Source organism: Physcomitrium patens, chromosome 19 (assembly GCF_059467195.1).
Source record: "Physcomitrium patens ecotype Gransden chromosome 19, ASM5946719v1, whole genome shotgun sequence".
NCBI classification, from domain to species: domain Eukaryota; kingdom Viridiplantae; phylum Streptophyta; class Bryopsida; order Funariales; family Funariaceae; genus Physcomitrium; species Physcomitrium patens.
The window spans coordinates 10,105,362-10,129,849 of NC_143428.1; the positions used below are offsets into that span (position 1 = coordinate 10,105,362).

Consider the following 24,488-nt stretch of genomic DNA (forward strand, 5'->3'; position numbering starts at 1 on the left):
CAATAAAAACTATTAAAAGAATATAAAAAATATTAAGTCTAAATTATTTATAATTAATATTTTTTAATACTCAATATTACTATTAATAATCATACACTTATATAAGATTTATTTTAAAATATTTTATTTTTTTAAAACTTTTAAATAAAAGTAACTATGTATAGATACTTTTAAGTTTAAGTACTTTAATTTGATTGCTTCTAAATTATGTCTAATTGTATAGCTTGCTTAATTTGTATAATATTCTTTCTAATATAAAATGAATATTTTAAGATTATATAATAATTTTTTTTTTATAAATATAAATTGATTTTGTTTTTAATTTAAAAATTTCTAAAAGTATTTTTAATAACAAATGATATTTCACATACGTCTTGGATTTAAGCTATATTACAAAAAAATGATAAATTAAATTGGCAAGTGGTAAGAAATAATTATATTTATTGCTATTTTTTATATTTGGATGTTATTATATGAAAATATTTACTTACTTATATAAAAGATATCTAATCTAATTAATAATAATATTTATTCTTATATATTTTTTATTTAGAAAATATCAAATACCTAAAATCTTCATTCAATTAAGATCTATACATCTTTTTCATTTATTTATGTTATTCTACAAAACAATTAGTGCATATTTATATAAAAGTCATAATTTTTACAATTAAAAATTTGTATCAATTGGAATAATCTCATTTTTATTAAAATAAATAAATAAATTATAGATTATAATATTATTGTGAGGGTATAATTCACCTCACCCTTCATCTCAAATTACAAGATGGTATTAATTAAGAGTTTCTTATAATTAGTAGTATGAAGTAGAGGAAGCAATAAATAAGAAAAAAAAAAAAAAAAAAAAAAAAACAAGTGAAATAAGTGCAATCAAGAAATTTCACACTACAAAACTGGTCACAATTTATTCACTAGATTTTTACCTATTAAAAAATATAAATATAATAAATAAATTTTTATGTAGATAATTTTTTTATCTTTTTAATGATAGAACTAAGATGTAAATCGAAGTTATTTTGAATAAGTTATGATAGTTTAAACATAGAATATAAGTAATATAAAAATTAAATAAATAATTTTTATCTCAATGATAACTTACTTAAAAGATCAAAAGTTCAATCTTCACCAAGACTCACAAGTAATATATATGAGTATCCTAGAAGGGCCATAGGGCCTTAATCCATGCCATAATCCATATAGGACTTGTGCACCTCCCTTTTTATAAAGACTATACTACTTGTTGGTCTTTTTATTTTCTATTAGTAAAACTAATATTTTGTAGCTTTGACTCCACCATGGTGTTTAAAAACATCTGATTAGCTCTAAAATAGGATTAAGCCTTCAAATCTTGTTCTAATTCTTTATGATGGCTTCCAAGATGGTAAAACTCATTTTTATCAAAGTCATATAAATTGCTCTAAAACTTCTTGTAAATTCTAAATAAATTCTAAATAAAATTTAAAAATATTTTTAGTATTTCGATTATACTAATATTAATTTAAGTCTAAAATTTTATCTTTAATATTTTTTATAGTTATAAATTTAATTTAAATCAACTAAAAATCTTATTTCTATATAGATAACTAAAAAGATATGAGGTTCTTTCTCATGCCTCTTTTAAGTAAAAGATAATATTTACAATATTATTTATAAGTTATATGTATAGATAAAAGGCTCATGTAGATATTGGTATTAATAAACCTTATTTAATTTATTTTGAATGATATGAAATGTAGAAAGAAACCAAAGTATTCAAATTAAGAAACTTAATTTATATGAAGATTAAAAATTATATATATATATATATATATATATATATATATAATTATTGATTTAAATTTTAAATTTTTAAATAATAACCATAATTAGATCTATTTACAAAAAATCTTAAGAATATTAAATGGCCAATGCAAATATCTTTATGAAAGAAAAATATCCACTTAAAGTTGGTAATAAGATATATTTACATTATTATATTTAGCTTCATAATAAATTAAATCATCAAAGACTTTAAATTTTTATTATAAAAAAAATAATAATTCTAATTTTATATTGGTTGTAATTATAAAAATTATTAAAGATTCATTGTATTATTTAAGTATTTTTTTAACTCTTATAATATGATTAATATAGTAAAAAAGAAGCAGTTATTAACACTTCTGTTAAAATAAATATTCATCAAGATTTTGATATAAAATTAGATTTAGATATAAGATAAATTTGTAAAAAATTGAAATATCTAATACTTTGGCATAATTATAATATTAATGAGTATAAATAGAAATTATTTATAAATCTTTTAGATGGATGAGAATTAATTTATATTTTTAATAATACTTATTTAAACCAAGCTAACCAACAATAAGGTAATATAAACTAAATTAAATAAGATTAAGAATCAAATCTTTATTACATCTATTTTAAAATATCTTTATAATATTTTCTTAAGTGGAATTAAGAACTAACAATCTATATATATATATATATATATATATATATATATATATATATATATATAATTATCACTTAAAAAATTAATAATTAATCCACTTGAGTTATATTAATTTTTATGGCATCAAAATTGAGATGATGATCTTTACAAAAGATATATTCTTCCTCAAATTAAGGGAATAACATAACATATGTGATACAAAATTCTTAAAAAAAAGTTTTAGTATTCAATTGTATTATTAATATTAATAGTATTGTATTTGATATCATTTTAAATATATCATTTAAAAATATGTATGAAGTATTTAAAAATACTAAAATAATTTCATATGTTTTTTTAAGTATCTATCATTAGAACTTAATCAATATACGTATAAATTATTTTTGTAGAAAATATAAATTAAAGTTTGTAATAATTATTATTTGACATATCTTAGACTTCAATAATTTATGCAAGAATTTTACCATTCTTTATAATATTTATATTTAGAAAGAAAATAATATAATAGATGTCTATGTTACTTAAATAAATAAAAATAAATAAAAATAAATAGAAACATGTTTGATAGATACATCTTCTTTAAGAAATATTGAAAAAGCTTCTTAAATATAAATAATATCTCTCTCTATCTCTCTCTCTCTCTCTCTCTCTCTCTCTTTCTCTCTGTATATATATATATATATATATATATATACATATTGGATATAAAGATTTAATTTATAAGAATTTTATTGCTATAAAAATGACTTACAATTTAGATGCTTGGCTGATAAAAAGTTATCATAGATATCTATAATTACTAGTAAAATTACTAGGTTAAATAATAGATTTAGATAGAAGTAAGTTAAATTGTCAATATCTTATTGAAAAGCTTCTAAGAAGCTTTATAAATGTAGATTTGACCATATATATGTTTGAAGGTGATTGGTAGTTTAGAAACTTAGCCAATAAGTTGACCACATATTCTATATATTGACTACTTATTATAGATGTTGGCTAAGTGGCACACATGTCAAAAAATTATCTTACAAATTAGACATAAGTTTAGCAAGTTTGATACATGCTATTTAACTTATATGGCATTGCCATATGATTCTTTAATAGATAATATATATTAAGACAAGATTGAGGCATTCAACACTCTTGTCAATTCCTTTCTTGCTTTTCATCTAATTTCAAGGGTCTTTAGTCTTCTTGTTTTTGGCAATAGCTATTTCAATTTATTCTTGAATCTACATACTTATTTATTTATTTATTGTCATCTCTCTTTGACATACATCTCACTTATTTATATTCTTTGAATTGTTTTCCTTGGTAGTCATGTGGTCTTCAAGAAGCTTTCAATGGCTTTTTTGTTGGTAGATATAGAGTTAAAACCAAGGTTATTTTTATTCTTGATAATATATTTTCTTTTATTCTTGATTTAAAATTATTTATTTATTTTTATGTATAGCAACAACTATTCTAATTTTTTTCTAACTTATAGTCATATTTTATTTTTTTATTTTTTCTTTGTTCCTTCTTAAATTATACATAAATATATTATATGATAAGTTTGTCCACTTTCTTTACCTTCAACTTTTAGAAATTTATAATTTCTTACTAACAACTTAAAACAAAGTGCAATTTGGCACTTTAAACTTTTTTTTTGCCATGTCCTTTCAGGTTTGGTTTATATAATATTTAATTGTTATTTTTATTTGATTGCTAATGGTTTTAGATACTATTATAAAAAACCTCACATGTTTTGTTAGTATCATGGATGTTCATAGAAAGGATACATAAGAATATATACATGTGATTGTATGTTCATTGTAAAGTTTAATTTAATCTAAATAAAATGAAGTCTTATCTATGGATATTGTTTGTGGATCTTATCTATGTATTTTGAAATAATATAGTTTTTTCTAATATATAATTAAAATGTTAACAATATCATAAATGAAATTTTATTTTAAATTGATGGTCACAATATTTCCATCATCTACAATTGCTCAAGGCATTGCAAGCTTCTAATCCCATGTACACCATGTCTTTTTTTGAACTTGAATCTTCTGCTTTTTTCCAATATGGTGCCCTTTATTGTATTACTTCTAGAAGACAATAACAGGGTTGAATCAAAGACTGCTAGAGACTATAATATCATGTTCTGGTTGTGAACATATGACCTGTCACCACAACCAAATATCACAAAATCTTATCTTCAATATGGATATGAGCTGTAATTGCCCATATGTAGGGGAAGCCAATAATGTTTTGTAAATGGTCCAGAATGAATCAGACAATGTTATTGAAGTACATTCAGTATGACATTATGTGAAAGGAGCCACCAGAAGATCATGGCGTTTGTCCTCCAAGAGATCTGTGAGCAAATTGGACACGTTTATTAAACTATTGACTGTCCTGTTTGTAAACCCTCTTCCCCTTCCAAGTTTTGCCCCTGAAGATAAAATTCCTTCAAAATTGAAGAGAACTCTTTAGGCTTTTCAACATGAGGGATATGGCCACAGTCTTTGATAAACTTCAGACTTGCCTTGGGTAGATCAGCAACAAATTTCTGCATGACAGCCATACCACAGGATTACTTCAATTCTTCAAGTGACTGACTGAATTCAAAACATATGTGTCGCCAAAACAATTCCCATTTTAAAAAGTTAAGATGCACTCACTTCAGCAAAAGTTTTGGGCACAATTGTGTCCCTCTCTCCCCATATAATAAGAGTCTCTTGTTGAACCTGCACAATAACCACACATTCAAAGAGTTATTTGAATAGATCCTAACAATCAAGCATCTGATAGCACATTGATGTAATATTGATTAGTAGAATAGCAACACATATTGGGGGTAGTTTATTCTGATGATATGTGACTGCAGAAAAGGAGAGGTATGTATGTGATATCTAAATGATAATGGGAGTATCGAGACAGGGATGACCCTCGAGAAGTAGTAATTGATAAAAAATTGTTAAAAAAACCAACATTGTAAATACAAAATTGCACCATTTAGTGCGTCATACTTTGGCTCAGAAAGAATGGATTCTAAAGTTAGAAGGAAGAGAACCCAATGCTATTCATGTTCTAACCTGAGGTATGGACGCAGTGACGTTATAGCCTCCACTCATCATGAAACTTACAGTTGCATCCGCCCACCCAGGCATTAAGCAATGCAATCTCCCTACCTGTTTCAAAGTTGCGTTCCGTGTTAAAATTGGAGTATCATTCAAGAATAGAACCCTTTAACTTTCGAAACACTTAATTACTTGGCTCACAAACTATTCCAACTCGCTTTAAGTTAGCAGGAATAGAATCCAAAAAACTTACTCTCATCGAATCAAGCAAAAAATCAAAGGAGGCTTTTGTAAATATCAGTGTATTAGCATAAAGTCGCAAAGGTACACTTTTTAAAAACGCCACCTGTCCACAAATCATACCCACCGTTAGTAAATTTGAAAGGCCTGCAACTGGTCAAGTTGTCTCCTCACTCTGTTTCACGAAAAACTCTATCTTAACAATGCAGGCAGATAAGGAGAAAGGAAAGTTCTTGCCATGTCATCCAGTTGAAAGGGTGAGAGAAAGAGGTATGCAGCAGCTGGACTATGACAAAAGTAGATGTTTCATATATTATGTAGTAGACTGATTGCATACCCCCATGTATGCAAGAAGCTTTGGCAGAGTTGCCATTTCCCCCACGCCCTCAGTGTAGCCTTGTGCATCAACGAGCACCAGCTTTGCAACCTACAGTATATGAAGTGCCTGAATCAGACTAACTACTTCCTAGAAAGGTTAGGAATTAACAAATGTTGCAAGTCTCATGCATATTAGAAACGAATGAGGACAAAGAGGAATGAAAGGTCACGTACAGCTTCAGGATGTGTAACAGCGAAATCAATGGCAGCGGCTCCTCCTAAACTAGGACCCACAAGTATCATGGGCTTCTTGACATAATTTTTCCAAAACTGAAAAATAAAAATGAAAATAAAAAGCTTAATCAACTATTAAAAATGTTAAAAATCCAAAACAACAATGGCGACACTTTGCAAGCAGAAGGCAATCACAAACCCCTGCATTGAAAAGGATGCCTAAAATTTACAGTAGTATCACCCCTTCCTGTGATTTGTGAGTCATGATCTCAAAGAGCAAGCTCGGCCACAAGTTTTCTTTGAAAGACGAAATCATTGCTTAGATTACCTCATACATATGCTCCCGTTTAGCTGCAACATTGTAAGACTTAACCCCCTCTGCGATCAAACACAAAACCAAAATGTGAATAACACGGAAGAGGGCTGTAATAATCCCCTAACAACGTCTAACGCGTTAATGTCAATCATGGTGGATGAGCACAAAGGTTGTACCGGCATTTGAGAAACCCCAGCCGAGAATGTCCATTGCCCAAGTCTCCACTCCTGCATCTTCTAATACGGGATAAGAATGACGCCATTCAAGTAATGAACTGCTCACATGAACACCATTCCCAAACAGTTAAAAAATTTAAACATTAATTCAGAACTCCACTAGCCCTTGAAGACATCCCTGGTTTTAACCTTTGCAAAGTTGCGAGAAAAATTAACAGAACCTGAAAGCTACAGAACTTTGACCTGTCAAAACCGTGGAGAAGCATAACTGCTACTGAACTCGTCGTTTTCTTGGGAATCACACAGCTGGTCATAATTGGATTTGGTGTAAGGCTGGTCTGATACACTCATCTACCACAATTCAGTGCACAGTTTGACAATTGCGTGAAGATGAGCTGAATTGAAAATCAAAATGTATGCTCACGTACCTGGACAGGAACATGCTGAATCCTAGCAGCCATTTCCCGTGCCACAGGCTCACGTAAGAGTTCCACATCGGGCGGCAGGAAGGTAGGAAACGTCAGTACAGGCAAGTCAGTGGTCACAGCCTGTATCAAAAGCATCACAAGAAAATTAGAGTTGCACTTCAAGACCTTCGATATTCTCACCAAAAGAACCCGCTTATGCTATCGTAGATTTTTTTAAAAAAAAACACAACATAAAAGGGGCTTGCAGATTAAATGAGAAGAATACCTTTATCTGTGAAACCTTCCAGCTCCTCCCATATGTTTGATGGTCTCTTATCGATTGACGATTGAAATTTGAAAGACCGAATGAGATCACATCACCCTTGAAGGAAGAATGAAACTTAAGAATGTTTGCAGAAGTTACTTTTGTCCTTTGAGTGAAATTCGGTTGTGTGCTTCCATCGGAAACTCTTCCAGAACTGCACAAAGATCTAAATTATACAACACATCTGCTCGTTAGAATTTCCAGAAAGCGATAAAAGGGGACGATCTCTGGTGCCGCCCCCACATTGGCCTATTACAAAATTCACTTCCAAGAAATGAAGGATAGGGGAATACGGTTCGAATGCAAACGAGGAGAAACTCTTCTGGTACACGGAATCCGTGTCACTATACCTGCATCCCGGTAATACCAGAATTGTGTTGGCAGCCATTTGAAACGGAGCTTCTCACGTCCTCCTTGTCATGACCATCGACTCATTCCAAACTGCTGCCAATTGGGAAACTCAGCACTGAGGTACTTCAAGAATAAACTAGAGGAATCTATTATAGAATAACGTTTACATGCAGCATTACCGCAACAGGAGGAACATGAAACCCAGAGGAAAATTCGAAACCAGCTTGAACAGGAAAATTGCAGACACCAAATACCAAAACCAAACTCTGTAGAATGAACTCAGTAGCAGCAGCAAGTTTTAATGCAAGATGTTCCCCAAAAATACTCACAAGCAACCAATAGCTACCAGGGAATTCCGTGGCGGTTGGGTACAACAAATGAAGCAAATCAGATAAACAGGATTCAGGGTTCCTGAACGAGCACCAGACTAGAGTGATGAATGGTGGACAATGCATGCCGGGGAAGACTTCCATACCCGGCCAATAACTATGTTGTGGTTTGATCATTCAACCTCCTGCGGATATGAACACAGGCTTGGTCAACGAATGGATTTTCCTATTCGTTAGTGCACACAGTAACTAACGCCGAGGTTTTAGAGGCAAGAAGGCAGCCCAGTCGAAGAGGGTTCTACTTCGATTTATAGGGCGCTGCTGCCGGTTGGGAAGAATTTAGACATTGTAGGTACAGTAGTTGGGTTGGACTAGTTTGGTGGGTATAGGAGGAGCTGATGACCATAACTGGGGGAATAGCCGAGGCGGATGCTGCCTCGGCGACCATGGAAGTGGAGGCATACAAGCGACTCTACCCACTGCAATTCTACGAGCGTCATCTGGATTCGGATGTTCGCCCTGATGGTCGTCCGTTAACGCGTGCTCGGCCTACCTCTGTCAATCTCGGTATGTAACTTAAGGTTTACGTTTTTGGAATATGCTTGTAGTGGCGGAAGAGTGAGTTTATTGATTCTTCATTGATTTTGTGGTTATGGCATTTCCTTCTTCTCAACCTGAGTTGATGAAACGAATAATTGTCATTTAGAGGTGTTATGTCTTGAGTTGCAGGCTCTATCGCAACTGCAGATGGCTCTGCGTTGGTTAAGATCGGCAACACGGTAAGTCAATACTGCTCATGATGATTACGAAGATTAGGGTTTGGAAAGTGAAATGGGTTGTCATTGTTTTGGAATAGCTATCTTATTGCAATTAGGGTATTTTTATGGTGTGTAGACAATGTTGGCAGGAGTTAAGCTGGAGGTGATAACTCCTTCTACTGCATCGCCGAATCAAGGCCAAGTTGGTAAGCCTCTCAATCATATACTTTTATGTGATCGTCTTATGTCGAATAAATGCCAACCAGTTTTAAGAAAAAAAATTGCATGATATGGTCGTGTTGTTAGCTTGATTGGCTAAGGTGTTCATTTGATGGAAGTAACTGGAAATCATGCAGCGGTGGACTTTCAGATGCCAAGCATCTGCTCTCCTCTTGTGAGGCCTGGAAGACCTGCTGAAGCTGCATGGGTTGTGTCCGAGCAGCTTTCAAACGCCCTTGTTAGGTCAGATTTCCTAATTCCTTGGTGGTTCTCAAAACACTCTGCACCAAACTAAAGTGGTTGACTAACTCGCGATTGTAGATAGGATTGCATGCTTTGTGTACTGCGACTATCTACAGTCCACTGTTGTTGTAGACTGGAAACGTTGATTCGTAGTTTGAACTTCGTATTTTCTCTTCACTAGTTCTACCTACCTGAAGAGCATCTGAGGGTTAGTGTGAGGAGTTAAAGTAGGTATGAGTCCACATTGCCGCAGTGTTCTTTTCAAATTTTCATGTCTACGTTGGTCTCCTGATAATGAGAGGGTGGGTTGTTTCAGCTCAAACTTTGTCAATCTACAGCAGCTTTGTATTGTGCCTGGGAAGGCTGCATGGATAGCTTACGTGGTAGGTTCTACTTACCTTATGCGAATTTGTTTGGCTTGGATCTCTTACTATATTTTAATTTTTGGGTTCACGAAATTCTCAGTAACATCTCCTTTTTGTTTAATAGGATGTCTACTGTTTAGATGCCGACGGTTCTTTGCTAGATGCTGCACTTCTAGCTGCAGTTGCTGCCTTGACCCACTGTAAGTTTATATCTCTTCATTCACTGTCGTGACTAGCTTCCTTGTTCCCTCTACATGTCCTTCGCTGTGCAAGCTGCTGGTTTATGTGTACTACCTTGCAAATATTTGGTATAAGCGTTTTAGTATCCCTGCCTTACTTTATTATTTATTCTAGTGTGTCAATATGTCTGACCTTCAGTAATATTGATTCTGTTGAGGTTCGTTGGGTTTACACGTACGAAACCTTATAGACCGCATATACCATTAATATCATGGTCGCATCGAATTTCAGTGCAGTTACCAGCCGTAAAGGTCACCGAAACAGGTCGCGTTGTACCACTTAAAAACCATAATGGAGATGCTGGACAGGAAGTTGACAGTATTGCAAAGAAAAACGAGGATCAGATTGTGAAGTCCAGGCAGCGTTTGGAACGGAGTTCCATGCCTATTGCGCTTACATGCGTTAGCCACAGAAAGCATTTGCTTGCGGACCCATCTGCTGAGGAAGAAAGTATTCTGCAAATGTCACTTACTGTAATCATGGATACTTCAGGGAGGTTGATTTCTTTCTATAAGCCTGGGGGTGCTGTTGCCGCTACATCAGCTACTGTCAAGGTTGGTTTCGGAATGCTCACATTTATGTTGCCCACAGGTTGACTTAAAGAGAGGCTTAAAGTCTTAAAAGCATTACTAATATGTGATTTATTCAAACATTGTTGTTATCATCTTGGCAAGTTGCATGTTTTAATCTGTAGATGTTGAGAGGACCGTTCTGAAGGATTTTACTCGTTTTGCGGAAATTTCTACTAGTCTGTCACTAGCGCTTTACGGGTTGTATGCTCGTGGTTATAATTTGGTGCTTTTAAACAAGATCCTCCTATCATCCGATTCACTCCTTAAACTTCGTCATCTGATGCTCGCAGGATTGCATCGAACTCACTAAAAAAAGAGTCGCGGAAGTGAACAGCATATTTGAGGAGGCTTACGAGGAAGCCTGTGGAACCGAGATGATGGTAGAATAGGAGGGCTTTCCTTTCAACTGTTTTAGCAGTGGTTACATTTTTAAGCATATCATTGAAGTTATCTTATGATCTATTTTTAGAAAGATTGCTATTCAATCTGTTCTACACGGTTGTATACAATTAGTGTTCATGAGGTGTTTTCACAGTAGGAGTCTTGCTTTAGGAGTAGCAGCAAAAGGATCTAGGAAGACAGTAGTGCCATTACTGGATCGGTGTATGCCACCGAAGTCTCGGCTTCTACAAGAACTTCGAACAGTAGTATGTCATGAAATCACATCCGTCTGGTTCCGCAGAATAGGCGGCATCAGATTGTATTTCATCAAGCGTACTTTAGTTGCTATCAAGTATCTCCTATAAATCATAGTTTAGGTCTCAGAGGACGATGCTTTAGCCGGATCACTGGGAAAGACCAAATCGTTCTAACAATTTTTGTAGGTAGAAGGTAATGGTGGTCATCCGGTTTTTGACAGAGCACAAATTTATCACCTATTACCCAAAATTTAAGTGCCTGCTTTACTTTTATATCTCGATTATCAATAGAGCAGGATACTAACGAAGTGGAGAGAAAGGGAAGATCCAGCTGTGAGTGTATTCAGCTGAGCTCTATCTCTGTGATTCAAAGTTGGATATCTAGATCAAAGTCTTAATAAAAAAATTGGGAGTCTTTCTGCATGAACTTTAATCGAAGGCAGAAACCGGTACTAAACGGCACGACACTGCACACATGAGAAAGTACCTAGTCCTTCACCACACGCACATCTTCTCACAAGACAGCAATCCTTGTGAGACACCACTGCATCGCTGGTGGTCCCTGCGACGAGGTAGACTACTAGTCACTGGAGATCTGTAGCTGTGCCTTCTCTCTCTCGCACTCTCTCACTCCCTCTCACGCTAGGCCGCGGTAGCACTGATGAGATTGGTCATGATTTGTGTACCATCCTCGTTTCAATTTCAGGGCACTCCAACTAGATTTCAATCTCTTCCAGTCCATTTTGGCGCTCGCTTTGGTCAGACCACCTTCCACTGTCCCCTGCCACCTCTGCTTGTATGGCAGACAGTAATAAATCTGCAGGCTTTGTACTTGTGTTTGTACTTTTGTTGTAAATCTTCCCTATTGCCACTGATCGAGACGTATGAGATCGTTTCCATCTTGTAAATCTACCGCTTTTTTGTTTGACGGCCATACCTGTTGCTGCCCATCACTAACAATGCATTTGAAGAATTCGGGGTGTTGCATTCAAGATGTATTCTGTGATAAGGATGCTCCAATTGTAGTTTTGTTGTGAAGTCGACACAGCCGTCAACATGAACTCCAGGTTACAGTAAGACGTCGATCCATCGTGTGCGAACTCTACTTTTTGGATTTGCATGTCTGTGTATTGAATGGATGTCGCAGCGTGGAACTCATGCGCAATGTATGTCTACAATCCAGACCATCGAGCACCGACAGAGAGCGCGATTCTTACACTTCTTCACCTTCAGCCGGTTGTGTGCATCAGCTGAATCTTGACATGGGAAAAACTGAGGAGACAGGTTGCACACGTTTGCAGCTTTGTGATGGAGGCTACGTGTACTTGAAATCGATTTGGGAGGCAGCTGACTTCTTCATCCTCATTCTTGATGGAGTTCACGCATGGTCGCGCATCGGTGCGCCTCTTGAACTCATAACTTTAGCAAAGTCTTCTCTCCCTTCTACTACGTTTACGCACCAGAATGACCTTGAACTGGAATGAACAAATCAAGCCCAATGATCTCATTTCTATTGAGTGGTTTGTGTGCAAACTAGCAGCTCTCATTCACATGATTTAAAGATCCGCTGGTGTGATTTCAGCAAACGTTTAGTGTAGTTATAGAAGCGGTTCTCTCCTCGGTGTAAAGCTCTCTACTCCAATGCCTTCATGCTTGGTTTTCCTTATTCACTATCTGGTCATTCGGTGCCTCTTCCCGTGCCGTTTTCTTACACTCGCGTTGTGTTTTCCAACGATTCATCGTCCAGTTGAATCCGCTTAAAAAACTCATCTTTTGGCATTTTGTTGCGGTTCTCTTGGTAGTGTATGGCCCTGTATGTGTCGTTCTATCTGTCTTCTGTGTTGGAGCTATGAGCCATCCATGATTATCTACTGTTTGTGATTTCTGTGAAGGTATTGCGGCGTTCCCCACGAAATCGCCCTAGACATTGTTACCATCTGCACACTGCATGGAGCATGTCATCCACACTTTCCCGTAGTTTTGCTTGTGAACAGTTTCATATTTGGAAGTGACTTCAATAGCGAGGAACTGGGATATCAATGAGAGAGACTTTTTGAGATGCGCTCGATCTCGGCTTAGTTGTCAATATCCCACCTCCAATTATTCAATTTCTGCAAGGAAAGACGACGCTGTGCAGGTATGTGCCTTGATTCTGGAAATTGACCGAGTAAAACCTTCATCTATCCCTATGTTTCCTCTAAACATTCTCAATCCTTGTGGTACGAGTGTTCACGAGAATACCTGAATGTTCAACACCTGAAAGTGTTCAGTAACGCAGCTGTCCTGCACGATCGACGACTTATATGAAGGCAAAGCACTCGAGTTTGAACTGTGCTTAGAGAGAGTCTCTGACGTGAGTTCAGCTATTTGTGGTATGCTCAATCACCTCATCGACACAAATGACAAGCTCAGGGTACGGTCCAAAAATTTTAATTTCAGCTCAAATGATGTCGCAACACTGTTACATTGTTTGTGTCTTCTGGAGGATGTGAAATAGAAATATCTACATGATGATGTGAGGAAAATTTATAAAAATAGGTGACGCAAGACTGACGCAACGTTTCTTGAATAGGAAAAACTGGTGAAAGTAGAAAAGACTGAAATCCAAAGGAAGTATGCTGAATTCGCAGAGCCTAAGCCGAGCATAACCTTAAGCATAGCCAGTCCAATTGCTCATCTCCGGCGCCCAGATTCCTCTTTTGGAAAACCCTGTGGTGTTCAGTTAGCAAATCAGCTTCACCGTCTGGATGAAAGAGATTCACTTGTAACAGGAATTCACAGAAACCCAACTACAGCTCATGGTGTGTACCGTGATGCCTTCAAGATCCCAACTCGACAATCGGGCAGACAAGAGTCTGCAGTCGAGATAGGTGAATAACTCACCAAGGAAACTTCTCTGGAACAATTGAAGATCAATTATTCCCCTACTGTTGTTTCCCCAGTGTTTCCTGTGAAACGAGAAGATGAAAATTCCGAAGGAAGTGGGGCCACTCGTCGCTGTAGCCGACGAATCACAGAAAAGAGGGAGACTCGAAAATTTAGTAAAAATATTAGGCAGAAGGTTGTGGTACTTGAAGACTCTCCACCAACAGCTCAAGATGGAGGGAAGCTCAAGATGAAAAGAAGAATCTCTAAGAAAAAACATGCAGCGTTCCCTGCGGTTCAATGTATAGCAGACGTTATGAAGAGCTCAACACAGCTGGGCTATTGGGAAAACCCGCTTGGAGACAAGGGCAACAAGGTTAATTCTCAGGAGCAGCGTCTGACCAAAGGTTCTTTAAGGAGAGATTATATTTCACCGCAGAAGGGTTATGATTCAATACTACAGAGAAAGAGCAGACATTATCCTCTTGACGATTCTTCCAATTCTGATGAGGAGGTTGGTATGGAGGATGGTACCATCGAGACCGATGTGCCAGATGCTGATTATTACCAATTCGACAAGGACCGGACCGAGGTTCATATCAAAATTGATGAGGCATATTCTCAACTTTGCTGCATATTTTGTATCCATGTTCATTTGTGAAGGTCAAGATTTCAAATACTTGTAATAGATTGTTTCGAATAGTACTTAGAAGACGGGTGAATGTACATACACCTGCTCATATATTGCTGTTCTTAGAGTTGCTGTACCCTTCAAGGTTGAAGAAAGGGGCTTTTAATTCTTGTTCATCAGAGGGCTTACACCTGTGATATGTCGTTCAATCCATCGTTTTGTGTTAGATTTGGGCAGTGTATGATCAATTAGATGGAATGCCACGCGCTTGGGCATGCATAAACGAAGTTGACAACGCACCAAAATTTCAAGTAGAGGTGACACGGCTAAAGCCTCATAAACCGTCAGAGGCAGCGAAATTCAAACAGGTAAGAGTCCAACATCCATTCGTACTTCTGCAGAATATACTTGTTGAATTCAGGATCAGAAGCAATCGATTGATTCTTCTTTGCAGCCATCCTCAGAGAGAAGTTCACTGAACTTGTACTCTTCCCTCTATTCCCAAAATCTTACTCTGATTACTAACAACCCTTTCATGTTTCAGTTGACTGGGCACTCTCTCTCATGGGGAGTCTTTGAACTCGGGAGGCCAGCCACCTTGATTGGAATCAACTACTTCTCCCACAAAATGACGGCCGATCGGCTGACACACAGCTGCTGAAGATTTATCCAAGAAAGGGTGAAGTTTGGGCATCACACACAAGAACGAAACCGCTGAAAACCACCTCCTCGAAAACAGGAATCTCTCGGCATAGTTTTAACTTACTCGAGATCTGTGAGGATGTCGAGATAGGAAAGCCAGCTACTGTGCAAAAGCTTGAGAGGCTTGAAGGGTACCGAACTCTATGGTCAGCATTTGATAAACAGGGACAACTTCCTAACAAGAGGCTTTTTCTCTTCTCCCACAGAGTGCCTGCTTACAAAATGCAAGGTCACGAGATGGTAAACATTCCCAAGGGAGTTTGGGACATTGATCCAGCTGGGTTTCCTCAGGAAGCACAAGGTATTGAAAAATTAGTGCCGCAAGCTCACAATTCGGTGAACTGCTTCAACAGAAGGGTGACTATGTCCACCTCAAACCTAACGGCATCAATCATCCTCTCTGTAGCCTTTTTGTCTAGTGCTTGGAAGGATTTTCTACTCACTGGGAGCTCATTATCACTGCTACCTTTTCAAAGGCAGTTAGAGATGGGTGCTGTATTTCAGAATTGAAATGTATATTTTTGGACCCAGTTTCATGGATACTGGAACTGTGTTCTTGGATAGAAGCTCTCAGCACGAAACTTTGGATGGTGCGGTGGGAGTTTTATAGTGCTGCTCAGTTCAATGCGAAGTATATACTTGTTATGTTTCTCAGCAGAACTTAAATCTAATTACTTGCTCAATTCTGCTCTAAATTGAGTTTAAGTGATGGATTGAAATGATTTTTAGTACCCTTCGAGGCTCACTAGTGTTTTTGATTAAACGAAAACATTTAGATACGGTTTTGAGACATCCTTGATCATTCATCTTGAGCTTCTGGTAATGAATGCTGTTACAAACAAGTATCAGGACAATATGAAGCCATTATTAGGGATGTCATAATCATAGGAATGTGTGGCTACCCATTAAAGTTGTGGAAGAAGTCCCAAATCCCCCCCCCCCCCTCCCCATTGTTCTAATATGAATTGTGTTTTCTAAAATGGTGATTTCAACCAGAACTCTTTCCTTCCTATTTCTTTGATTTTTGTAAACTTGTTTCTTTACCTTTTGATCTTCTTCACTGGGTATGACACAAAAGTAATGTCTTCAAAATGAGTTGATTCTCTGCATTGAAACTTTTTGGACTAAACCCATATGCAAATGAATGATGTATTCATGGCCCATGATTCAATGTGAGAGTTTCCAATACGAGAAAATTTTCATTTGGTAATTCAAGCTTTGTCGAATGGTGATAAGAGGTTAGCAGACACAAAGCAAAGAAACCGCTTGATGTTGTTGGATTGCAAATGGTTTGACAGTGGCTGCCATTTTGGTGTGGTTGATGATCATTTTTTTTTGGAATACAAGCATTTAAGTTGTTAAATAAAATTCTTGTGTAAGTTCAAAAAAGTCTATAAGTAAAAATACTCAAAAATAAAAATCAAACAAAGGACCAAAATGCTCCTAAGAAATCATTCATTATTTTTAAATATTTTAACAAAAACTGGAAATATTTTTATTTTAAAAATAAATCATATATATATATATATATATATATATATATATATATATATATATATATATATATATATATATTTGTTAAAGAAACATTGTAGTGTATATCTAATATGAATTTTTTGATAATTTTGTTTGCGTTTTTTTCTTTTTGAAAAAATATTAAAACATAATTAAAGATTCAGTTGTAAAAACTAAATATTAAATAAAAAACGAATAAAAAAAATATAATTACTTATAAAATAAATATTATATAAATTATAATTAGTTGGTGCATAGAAGTTATAAAGCCATGCTTCAAAAGAATTGATTTAAATTGATTACGATTTAAATGATGTCATATTTAAGATTCTTCTTAAGTATTTAATTCTTCTTAAGTACTACTCAATTATTTTGACGAGTAATATTTTAATTTGAAATGAACAAAATGATACATCTAAAATAAAAAATAAATATTATATCCAAAATAATATATTTTTTTAAAAAATATTTTAGTAATTAAATGGCTATTAGACGTTGAAATAATTATAGATGAAGTAAAAAGAAAAAAAAAAAAAAAAAAAAAAAAAAAAAAAAACTCTATAGAATACTTTTGTACATTAATTTTTTTTTAGTTTTATGATTACATCACAAACAAGTATTTATTTAAGTATTATTTTTTATATTTATTTATTTTAAATATATCCATAAAAATTAATGTATTTACATGTTTATGAATGAATACAAAAATAAATACTTGGATTTTAGCTCAAAATTGATAGCTAAAATTTAAAGTAAATGATACTTGGAGTGAAAATCGGGTTTTAAAAGCAAAGATTAACTAAAACATTAAATTATTGTCATACAATAAAAAATTATATTTTTTAAAATTCTTAGGTACTAAGAATATTTTATAATTATAAATATGCTAATATATAGTAAAATAATGATATTTTATTTATTTATAGAAATAAAAATAATTATTCTTTATTGTTAAATGATTGAAAGGATTTTTGTAAATCGGATATTGGCAAAAATAATATGAAACATCAAGTCTTAAAGTGGTGGTAAAATATTTTGTGTATAGCAGGATAGAACTGTTAAACAATTCACAAATTCAGCAGTTTTGATTTATTATCTACAACATCCAAAAAGTAATAAATTGAGTATAGCATTATTAAATTAGAGTATTTCACATGTTATTCAAATGTGAAAAAATCATACTTAAAAAAATAAAAAAATAAATCAAGTAATCAATTTATTAGTTTCTTTAAAATGCCAAAAATATTTTTATTTTATGAATATTACCGAGAATAATTATGTTTTTAGAAAAAAAAATTAAAAAATAAGTTAACATGGAACAAATACACCTACACATTATTAAGTCAATAGAATATGTCATTTCTAACCTAAAAATAAGAATCTAGATCAATTAAATACAAAAATATGAAAATTACAAACTTATAATTTATATACAGTAAATTCAAAAGTATAATTTGTTTTAAATACATTTTATTTAATAAAGAACATATTCCAAAGATTAAATAAGTAAAATACAGTTATTTAATTGAAGATAAGATTTGCAAAGCACTACCTTTTATAAATATTAATTTTGAAAAATAGCCACAGTAACGAAAATAAAAAATAAAATTTGTATTCTAGTATCTATTATTAAAGTTTAATAAGATTAAAAAATGGAATAAAGATTTTCTGAGAAAGGTCTATGACATATTTATAAGAAAATATATAATTTTCAAATTTTATGTCTTTATGTATATATATATATATATATATATATATATATATAAAATTAAAAACTTTAAATTGTCATATTTAGAAGTTTTGTATAATTCAAACACAAAATAATCTCTACCTAAAAAAAAATTATTTTTTTTAATCTCAAAATTATATATAAAAATACATATAAAAGAATTATATAGGTCATTTTTAATTATATGTATATATATATATATATATATATATATAAGTTCTTTTTATCAGTTCAAATTTTTAGATTGTAATATGTTTCTTAGAAAAACCCATAGCTATGTTTATATATAAATAATTATAATAATTTCTTATATAAGAGTAAATTTCAACATGCCAAAATTGTTTGAATATATTTTAGATCTTAAATGTGTTGTTTTTATTCAAATGATTGCAAAAATTGACAGTAAAGTAATTCTAAAAATCTTAAACTTAGTATTAAAATAATCAATTTGGGAGTTGTAAATCCTTCAAAACAATATTATTATTATGTAAAAAAAAGGGGGGGATACCAAATTGACCCAGCTTATTCCCAGAAGAAGAAAAGCTCCTAATCCCTTCTCTTGAGGAGGATCTTGGATTCATCTCTACTATTGAGGTCATAGCAATTGAATTATAGAAAGAAAGTAGATTGATTTAAGATTTAGGTGGGTCAAATTAATATTCTCTTAATATATATATAAATAATGAAAAGATCTTGGAGTGTAATGCAAACTATTTTGTGTTATGTAATTTTGTACTAATTGATAAGATAATGGATACCAATTTATCTCATGTTCTAATGGAATTAACTCATAAATTATGTAGAAGTATTTAAAAAGCAATATATATATATATATATATATATATATATATATATCGAGAGATAGAGAGAGAGAATAAAAATTAATTGTTACTAAAATAAAATAAAATTTTGGTAATAATTTTTGAAATAAAAATTTAATCTAAAAATTAATTTTTTGAATTAAAAAATAAAAATAATTTAAAATTTTCTTAGTAAAATCATGGTGTCTTATTTCTTATGGCTTTCAACAATGTTTATAGATTTTTTCTAAGTTTCAAAATCTACCTGGGATTGGTTTAGGAAAAAAAATGTTATTTTACAAATGCATTTTATAACTTCTATCTACAAAGGCTTTCAACTAGTTTTTTTTTTTTTTTTTTTTTTATTCCTCAATGTTGTGATCTAATTTCAAATCTTTTGGGCTTGTGAACACTTCCAAAGTTTGTGTAAAATAAAATCTGCTTTAAATAGTATACACACATAACAATTTGGAGAAATTACTTATTATATTTTAACCCTCTAAACACTTATTGCAACTTCTTAATGCCAAATCATCCAATTCAACATCATTTCTTTCTTAGCAAAATTCCCAAGTAAATTTTGACACTTATAAAAAAATATGGAATTTTGGTTTAGCCAGGTAGATTTTAACACTTATAAATAAAACTAGAATTCAATATGTCTGTCTTTTAATATAGCAATGTTGTATTTTTCTTGGACTAATAGAAGTAATCATCTTTCCAATTTTGCAAATTACATCATTGGTGCCCCTAAAAGACCAATTGTATATGTATTACTCAAATTGAAGTTGATCAATTGGTCTATACAAATCTTTAAAGTTTGTGTGGATTCATTTATTCTTTTATTCTTTCTTTTTATATACATTACGCTATTTTTTTCCTTATTTCCTTAAGAAAAATAGTGTGATTCATGGATGGATGAACACAAACAACTTATTCCATATCCGCCGATCGTGTTTCCATTCATCCTCGGAACCGCGCGAGGAACGCCGCATTGAATGAGAGAGAGAGACTTCGATGCCCAAGGCGTGAAGGGGGGGGGGGGGGGGGGGTGGAGCTCGGAGAGAAGACGACGAACAAGAAGAAGAATCCCCCACAACGATGGGGGCTGCGGGTAACAAATTGCGGGCATGCTCTTTCTCTCTCACTCGTCGGAGGAATAAGATTAATATTAGTAACCCATTAGTGGGTGACAGCCGCCATTTCGTGGCCAGAATGATACCCCCATCGCACTAATTCTGGAAGATTCAGGGCCGATTTCTGACACTCGAAGGAACGCTATGCTGGTGCACCCCACAGCTTAGATTCTGCCCTCCAGATGCAGCAGAATGATGAAGCTAATGATAAGCACACCACGTCAACCAAGGCTTCGCGAGCTCTGCGCTGGCTGGCTGGCTGACTGACCCGGTTCCTCCTCCTCATTGTTCCTTCCCGATGCTCTCCATTGGGCGATCTGATGGCTTTGGACACCAGATTCGCGATAGCATTTCCAGGATACCTTTCCGACATTAAACGCCGAATCACGTGCGCCGCTGCTCATGGCCTATGTTGCTTATCACCCCCCTCGGAAAGGGTTGAAGTTTTGTAGTATGATGGGGATGGTGTGTTTCTGGGTTATTGTTCGCAAGCTGTGATTAGACGAGACCGAGGATCTGGGTCTTAGATTTCAGGGAAAAGCGTTTGCTTGTTGCCTCGTTGCTGGGGTGGTACGAGGAGGCTGGAACGAAGTCTCGAAACAGACAAAAGCACTTTTTATTGCTAGATCTAAGTTGCAAGTTGTGTGGTCCATTGAAAACTCTTCGGATATGATATTCGTGCGACATTTATGACAAACGACGTGGAAATAGTGTGTGAACCTCGCTATTCCCATAGGAATTCCGACGATTGCAGATTATTCTGTGCGGTTTAATAATACTGTGATCGTCAATCGGACATAATTCCATTTCATTGACTTCTTCTTCCTCTATCGAGTCAGTGATTTACTGTTCTCGATGCACCCAAACAGTTTGTGTGTCAAACCAACCTTTTACTGTTCAATCTTCTTCAACAAATTAGCCCATGTCACTTTTAAACTATTTTTTTAAACATGAAAATTTTAAACTTTTTTTAAACTTTTTTTAAACTTTTTTTAAACTATATATATATATATATATATATATATAGCCATAATCAATACATAACAAAAATAAAATAATATTACTACTAATTAATAACACATTAAGACTTTATTATTTATTATATTTATAAATCATATATATATATATATATATATATATATATATTGCATCAAATATGATGCAAGTTTTCATAATATCTTTTAAATTGCAACATATCCATTTTACTATTTTTCAATATTCCTTTACATTTGTCAAACATTTGTTGACTATTCTTATAACATACAAGACATTTGATCTTATATATATCATTGTATACATGAAATTATCTATTGTACTTGCATATAAAATATTAAATATCTTTTTTATTTTAATTTCAATGCAATAATAATACATTGAAAATGATTTAAAATAATACAATAGAAGAGTTCTTATTGATGATATTTTTTTCCATATTAACATACATTAATACTTTTCTAATATATACTTTTGGTATCACAAATATAATCAATATTTATAATTACTTAGATAAAAATATTAAATATAAATAAATAAAAGTAGATAAGTTAAATAATATCTTATCAAAAAAAATCTTAAAATTTTTTTAGACACAAATTTGAGTTTGTATATGTTTGTAGATGATTGATAGGTTGAAGACTTAGCTAAAGAGTTGGCCATGTGATGTACATATAGAAAATTGACTTGCAAGTTAGATATATGTTCTATAATTGGGCACATGTTGAAAGTCCTATAGAATATTGTCAGATATCTTTTAATTAAATAATATATATAGAAATAAGAATAAAGTCTTTGTCACTCTTATCAACACATTTTTTATTACCTCTTACTAAGCAAGAAAAGATTTGTTGTCATCATGAAGAATTGCGCTTGTATTATGAAGAACCTAAGTACACTACTCAATATTATTCAAAGAAGTAACACAACCACAAAATGAAAAGTACAGCTGTCAAAAAAGATAGTATGTTAAAAAAATAAGTTTGTCTAGTTACAATAGGAACCATACAGCTTGAATCTTGTACAACACCTAATAAAGGTCCTATTTTCTTTTCAGAACTATTTTTTGTTTTATAATAAATATTATTTTAGGACCTAAACATCACAAAGCCTCTACCTTATTAGATTCAAGAGCCTTAGCATGTTTCTAGAATGAAATTTTTTCTAAAAGACATAGCATACTTTTATTGAAGAAAATTAAAACTATTTATGTAGAAGTTATAGATGGTCATCTATTATCTTCAAGAAATATTATTCATAAAACTTTTCTTATAGAAATAATAACTAATGGTCATAGTAGCTTTGCAATATTTAATATCATTAGATCTCCCTCTAATCTAATCATTTTAGGTTTATCATGGCTAAAAAAATATAATTCAAAAATATATTGGATTTCTTATAGTCATGACTTTTCTAAAAGTATAACTAAGAATATAGTTGATTAAGTAGAAAGTCATAAATTTAGTGCAATTAAATATGCATTTGTAAGTATAAGAGCTTTCTTGCATGTTGCAAAAGAAAGATTACTTTATATCATTTACATTGTACCTATTTCTAATAGTAGAAATACTTCAAGTAGCATTCTAAGCTAATATTAAGATTTTTAAGATGTATTTGAATAGAAAAATATAGATATTCTATTAGAATATTATCCCTACAAGTACTCAATTAACCTTCAAGAAAGTGCTCAACCACTATTTTGACCAATTTATAGTTTATCACAAAATGAATTGGCTAAATTCAAGGAGTATATTGAAGAAAATTTAGCAAAGAACTTCATACACCATTTCAAATCTCCAATAGAATCTTTAATTTTTTTATAAAGAAAAATAATAGATCATTGTAGATATGTGTTGATTATCGAGGACTTAACAAAATCACTATTAAGAATAGGTATTTGATATCTTTGATATTTAGACTTCTTAATTAGCTGAATTAAGCTAAGATCTATAAAAAAAATAGATCTACAAGAAGTATACAATCTTGTATGCATTAAAAAAATGAGATAAATGGAAGACTACGTTTTGAATAAGGTATGGATATTTTGAATACAACATCATGCCTTTTGGACTTACAAATACACTAGCACCTTTTCAACATTTAATGAATGATATTTTTCAAGAATTATTAAATGACTTTATTGTTAATTACCTAACTAGCATCTTAATCTATTTTAAGAACACAAAAAAATATGAACTTTATGTTTGTCATGTATTACAAAAATTAAAAGATGTAGGACTCTATGCTAAGTTAGAAAAGTATGTATTCTATACTACTTTGGTCAACTTTTTAGAATAAATTATTTTAAATGATGGACTTATGATAGATCCTATAAAAGTTTAAATTATTATGGATTGGAAGATCTCAAAAAAATATTTTAAATTATACATTTGACTTATAAAGACAAACTTCAATAGATCAAGAAGCAAAAGCACCATTTGAAGCTTTGAAGATAGTCTTTATTTTTGCACTAATTTTATATTCTATCAACTTTTTTAAGCCATTCTTTATGGAAATAGATGTATTAGACTTTGTTTTTAGTACTATATTAATATAAATGGGAAGACATGATAAAATTCATCCAATAGTTTTTCATTTAAGAAAATTTTCAGTAGCTAAAATCAACCACAAAATTCACAACAAAGAACTTCTTGCAATCATAGATTCATTTTAAGAATAGTGCCATTATCTAGAAGGGCCTTTTAATCTAGTCATTGTTTATACTGATAAGAAGAATCTTAAATACTTTATGTCAGCATATGTTTTGAATTGTTGCTAAATTTGTTAGAGCATGTTTTTATCAAGATTTGATTTTAAGATCACTTATTGATTTAAAAAACAACAA

General features: G+C 32.6%; 3 protein-coding genes across 7 annotated transcripts; 2 read left to right on the forward strand and 1 right to left on the reverse strand.

Moving 5' to 3' along the window:
- Positions 1–4,725: 4,725 nt before the first annotated feature.
- LOC112296126 (alpha/beta hydrolase domain-containing protein VTE7) lies at positions 4,726–8,386 on the reverse strand. 4 transcript variants are annotated; one of them, XM_024548324.3, is made up of 13 exons: positions 8,238–8,386; positions 7,908–8,001; positions 7,519–7,723; positions 7,254–7,373; positions 7,069–7,163; positions 6,826–6,923; positions 6,662–6,711; positions 6,334–6,429; positions 6,119–6,208; positions 5,795–5,887; positions 5,557–5,652; positions 5,143–5,208; positions 4,726–5,030 (listed from the first exon to the last, which is right to left on the reverse strand). In XM_024548324.3, exons 2-13 carry the CDS (start codon positions 7,943–7,945, stop codon positions 4,860–4,862), a joined length of 1,218 nt encoding a protein of 405 aa, XP_024404092.1. In that variant the 5' UTR covers positions 7,946–8,001; positions 8,238–8,386; the 3' UTR covers positions 4,726–4,859. The 4 variants fall into 4 exon arrangements, with proteins under 4 accessions (XP_024404092.1, XP_024404095.1, XP_024404093.1 ...); XM_024548327.3 differs by having other exon boundaries at positions 7,908–7,998; positions 8,238–8,356; XM_024548325.3 differs by having other exon boundaries at positions 7,908–7,998; positions 8,255–8,335.
- A 155-nt stretch (positions 8,387–8,541) lies between these two features.
- On the forward strand, positions 8,542–11,545 carry LOC112296127 (uncharacterized). Its single transcript, XM_024548330.3, has 8 exons — positions 8,542–8,804; positions 8,967–9,016; positions 9,132–9,201; positions 9,352–9,457; positions 9,774–9,840; positions 9,947–10,022; positions 10,294–10,616; positions 10,925–11,545. Exons 1-8 carry the CDS (start codon positions 8,636–8,638, stop codon positions 11,021–11,023), a joined length of 960 nt encoding a protein of 319 aa, XP_024404098.1. The 5' UTR covers positions 8,542–8,635; the 3' UTR covers positions 11,024–11,545.
- A 149-nt stretch (positions 11,546–11,694) lies between these two features.
- On the forward strand, positions 11,695–16,012 carry LOC141044514 (uncharacterized). Of its 2 annotated transcripts, XM_090244907.1 has the most exons (7): positions 11,695–12,345; positions 12,456–12,670; positions 13,165–13,409; positions 13,551–13,685; positions 13,845–14,750; positions 14,996–15,136; positions 15,313–16,012. In XM_090244907.1, exons 5-7 carry the CDS (start codon positions 14,388–14,390, stop codon positions 15,427–15,429), a joined length of 621 nt encoding a protein of 206 aa, XP_090101033.1. In that variant the 5' UTR covers positions 11,695–12,345; positions 12,456–12,670; positions 13,165–13,409; positions 13,551–13,685; positions 13,845–14,387; the 3' UTR covers positions 15,430–16,012. The 2 variants fall into 2 exon arrangements, 1 of the variants encoding a protein (XP_090101033.1); XR_012216073.2 differs by lacking the exons at positions 13,845–14,750; positions 14,996–15,136; positions 15,313–16,012 and having other exon boundaries at positions 11,695–12,339.
- The last annotated feature ends 8,476 nt before the right edge of the window (positions 16,013–24,488 follow it).